We start from the raw sequence: 4,073 nt of genomic DNA on the forward strand, positions 1-4,073 counted from the left end.
TAAACGATCAATGTAGGAATACAAAGATGTTTTTCAGGTGGCACACAATTTTCAATAGCCATTCGAGAGTCCTTAGAGGACCTGATTTTCAGAAATGGGTGAGCACATGTTTTCTGAAATTCAAAATACTTAAAAATGTTTCAAGTTAGAAGCCAAAAGTCAAGGATCCCAGGAAAGCTGCAGCATGAGGCATGTTCTTAGTACCCAGGTCAGATTCATTGGCATTCAGTGAAAGCCTCCATGCACACTGGAGTACACAATCTGCATTGCTGTGACACAAGATTAAACTTTATTATTGTCTTGCTTTTAATTGCTAACAAGCGTAAAAATTGCCCTGGCCGTTTTCTAAAGAAGCAACTGATTGGTTTCCTCTGCTTATACAATCTGCTAATTTAATTTGAGAGACAGGAATCAAGGAGTGAAGGTGTGGAGCCATGTGTGGACCTGTTTGCTGCATTAGCCATCTTTTAACATGTGCTTTGTGTAATGAGAGGAGACTTTGTATTTTAAGCAGTTTAGAAATAATGTTGGGGTTTTTTAATGTAAATACACAACAGTAAATGATCTCAGTCACTGGTAATGCTCCCTGACATGCAATTTATTATGGTGCTGTAGTAGATTCTGCAGAGCCCAGGGGATACAGCTCCTTTAAGCACCTTTGTGGAAACCAATCTTATCAACGAGTGTTTGAGCCCAGTATTTCTCTTCACAGCTTGGCAAGATATTAATTTCACTGCTCTCCCTATTTATTTCTGTTCTGATCACTAATGGTGTGAGGATCCTGTAAGGAGGAGGGAGCAGACCAGAACAGAGAACATTTCCCTCGAGGATCACTCTGAGTGGGTCTGTATTTGTTTTATGTATTACAGGAAGCAGCCATCAGCTGCTGGATCCAGTTCAGTGATGGATCTGTCATGCCCCTGGATATTTATGACTCCAAAGACTTCTCCTTGTCAGCCACCTCTCTGGATGAGAAGGTGGTGTCCATCCACCACGACCCCAAATTCAAGTGGCCTGTGATTGCTGCTGAGACCGAGGGCCAGGGCACGCTGGTGAAGGTGGAGATGGTGATCAGTGAATCCTGCCAGAAATCCAAAAGGAAGAGCATCCTGGCTGTCGGGAGTGGCAGCATTAAGGTCAAGTTTGGGCAGAGTGACGCCAGCCCCAACGTCAGTGACAGCAAGCACAGGGGTGTCCAGCTGGAGAACCACGGCAGCGACCGGCGCCAGAAGAGCCCCTGGCAGGAGAGAGGGGATGGGCACTACTACAGCTCCTCCATGGGCCATGAGCAGGGCAGGGCCACCACCACCCACAGGTCTGTTCTGAGCAGGAAGGAGGACAGAGAGAGCCTCCTGGACGATGCCAGCCAGAACCTGCCCCTGGACTTCACCAGCTTCCCTGCGCAGGTGGATCTGCCCAGGGCCGGTGGGGACACGGAGGACAGCGAGCTGGTGCCGTCCCCCCGGGGGCTCAGCGACCTGGAGATCGGCATGTACGCCCTGCTGGGCGTCTTCTGCCTGGCCATCCTGGTGTTCCTCATCAACTGCGTCACCTTCGCTCTCAAGTACAGGAACAAGCAGGTTCCCTTCGAGGAGCAGGAGGGCATGAGCCACTCTCATGACTGGGTGGGGCTGAGCAACAGGACAGAGCTGCTGGAGAATCACATCAACTTCTCATCCCAGCAGGACGAGCAAATCACAGCCATCGACAGGGGAGTGGACTACGAGGAGAGCAAATACCTCCTCAGCACAACTGCCACCAAAAATATCAATGGACAGTCCTTCAGGTCTCCTGAGTCCACATTCAGTGAAGGGAAGGAGCAGAAAAGTGAGCCAACCGCTTCTCCTACCTCCAAGAGGAAACGGGTGAAGTTCACCACCTTCACCACCATCTCCTCTGACGATGGCTGTCCAACTGTCAACTCAATCTTGATGAGTAATGAGGATGACATTAAATGGGTCTGCCAGGACATGGACCTGGGGGAGTGCAAAGAGCTTAAAAACTACATGGAGAGGTTACACGAAAATGCGTAATGAGACACAAAAGACTTTTTTGGTTTGGTTTGTTCGTTTGTTTGTTTTTCACTCACCTTCTGCCTTTAATTTTGGGTAGTGGGGCAAAATGTTGTATTCTAACAGGAATCAGCTGGTGGATAATAACTCACTGGAGCCCCAAGAAGCCACCCAAAAGCAGCTGGGAGAGCAGAGATCCTGGACAGCTGTTAAAATTCAAGTCTCCTCTGTGCTCAGAGATGGAAGTGAGAGATGTGTGTGGTTTTTTGATACACGATAACATAAAAAAAACTTAGAAAAATAATACAGTCTCATTCTCTGTGCTTTCCCAGGAAATCAATAAATATAACAAACTCCAGTGCAGTTTGGATATTACAAAGCTCACACAGCTCTGCTGTTCAATATTGCAAGCTTTGGTTAAAAGCAAAAGATTGGTCTTAGAATAAATAGATCCATGAGAGGAGCATGTCGTTCAGGCCACGTGCAGAGAATATCCATCCAGGAACATTCATTAAAAGCTGACAAAAACCAACAGTGAACGAAGCAGCTCCCAGAGCTGAGGAGTCATGATTTCCAAAGAGTCTGGAGGGGATAAAGGCGTAACTGGGCTGTTTACAAACCAGCATGTTTGCCTCCCAAGCACTGACAATGGATACACAGATACAGTTCAAACTGAAACTCTCTTTTTAAGTAGATGCCAAGGTAATAAACTTTGCCAGCCAATTTTGGGTATTTCTTAATTTGTAAAATAGAAGATATGATCTATACTCAGACTGTCACTCATCCTAAGGAAGGTTTTTGGAAAGTTTGACAGAATGAGCTATTTTTAAAAGCCCGCTTTGTTTGATTGTCCTGTTTTGGATTTGTATTCCCAGCCCTTTCCCTGGAGCTCCCCATCTGGTATCCTGAGGGCACTTCCCAGATCAGTCAGCCTTGGAGCTGTGGTCTCTCCCTTCCTTCCCTTCTCTCCTGTGCACATCACTCCAGGGCTGCTCCTGCCCAGCGCAGCCCTGCTGGTCCCACGCTGTCCTGGCCTTCCCTGCTGGCCCCTCGCAGAGCTGGCCCTGTCCCTGGCTCAGTGCCCCGTGTGCTGAACTGGCCACCAGCAGCAGCAGCTGCCCCTTGGTCCATGCCCTGCCCTGGGGAGCTGGGGGTGTTCAGCTCCTTGTGCCCCCCTCTCCTTAGCCCAGCACGTGTAGAGGCACTGGGAGGTCACAGGGGAGAGCTGCACGTTCCACATTGAACCCTGCACAGCTAAACTCAGCAGATAACATTAGTTTCTCCCAGGGGTGATGATTATCTTCTGTTTTCTTGATAAGGATGTACATACAGTAGGATTTCAGTGATTACCCTTCCAACCCGACGTGCCCTCCAGCCTCAAACCAGGACATGTCTTGTGAGGTCCAACAGCAGCCTCATATGGCCAGTGGCAAAGTGCCAAAGCACTAACTAAAATCCAGGTAATGGATTTGATATAGAAAAATATTTCAAGCTCCCCTTTATTTTCTGGAGTCAGTCCTTGCCCCCTTTTTGTTAAGTCTTCCAAGATTGAATCTAGGTTGCTCAGTTTAATACACACCCGCCTCCCACAAACACTTAGATTGAATCCCTCTATATTTAGAATGTACTGTAGATTGTAAGAATGTAATATATATATTTATAAACATGCCAACTGTGAATAAAATTTGCATTTTAGTGGCTTCATCTTTTTTTCCTACTCTGCACGCCTCTTTCCTTTGGCTGTCAGAACATTCACCCTGAGAAGCCTGGCAGCAGTACAGACAGGAGGGCTTTGATGGATGCAGGAGGCACAATCCACTCACAGAATTGTATTGCCAGTGCTGGGGGACAACATGCAGCACCAACAACCTGTCATGCTACAGATGTATGTGCACCGAGTCACCCTAACGAGATTTGGAACTATTTGCAAATAAATCCACGTGCTTTATTTCTAGCCTGAAAGCCCAGTATGTGAGTTTGTGGGTTTGGGGTCTGGGCTTCTCCTCTGGGTAGATCCACCTTTGGCTATACACCTTCCAAGGGAGTAGGTGAGTAAACAGA

General features: G+C 47.5%; 1 protein-coding gene across 1 annotated transcript in view; it reads left to right on the forward strand.

Moving 5' to 3' along the window:
- Positions 1-3,716, forward strand: part of TMEM132D (transmembrane protein 132D) — a 185,772-nt gene extending 182,056 nt beyond the window's left edge. Inside the window, 1 exon segment of the mRNA XM_005424052.2 lies at positions 870-3,716. Coding sequence (XP_005424109.1) covers positions 870-2,033 — 1,164 coding nt within the window. The 3' untranslated portion in view covers positions 2,034-3,716.
- The last annotated feature ends 357 nt before the right edge of the window (positions 3,717-4,073 follow it).

The sequence above is a fragment of the Geospiza fortis genome, unplaced genomic scaffold, assembly GCF_000277835.1.
Source record: "Geospiza fortis unplaced genomic scaffold, GeoFor_1.0 scaffold145, whole genome shotgun sequence".
In the NCBI taxonomy this organism is placed as follows: Eukaryota; Metazoa; Chordata; class Aves; order Passeriformes; family Thraupidae; genus Geospiza; species Geospiza fortis.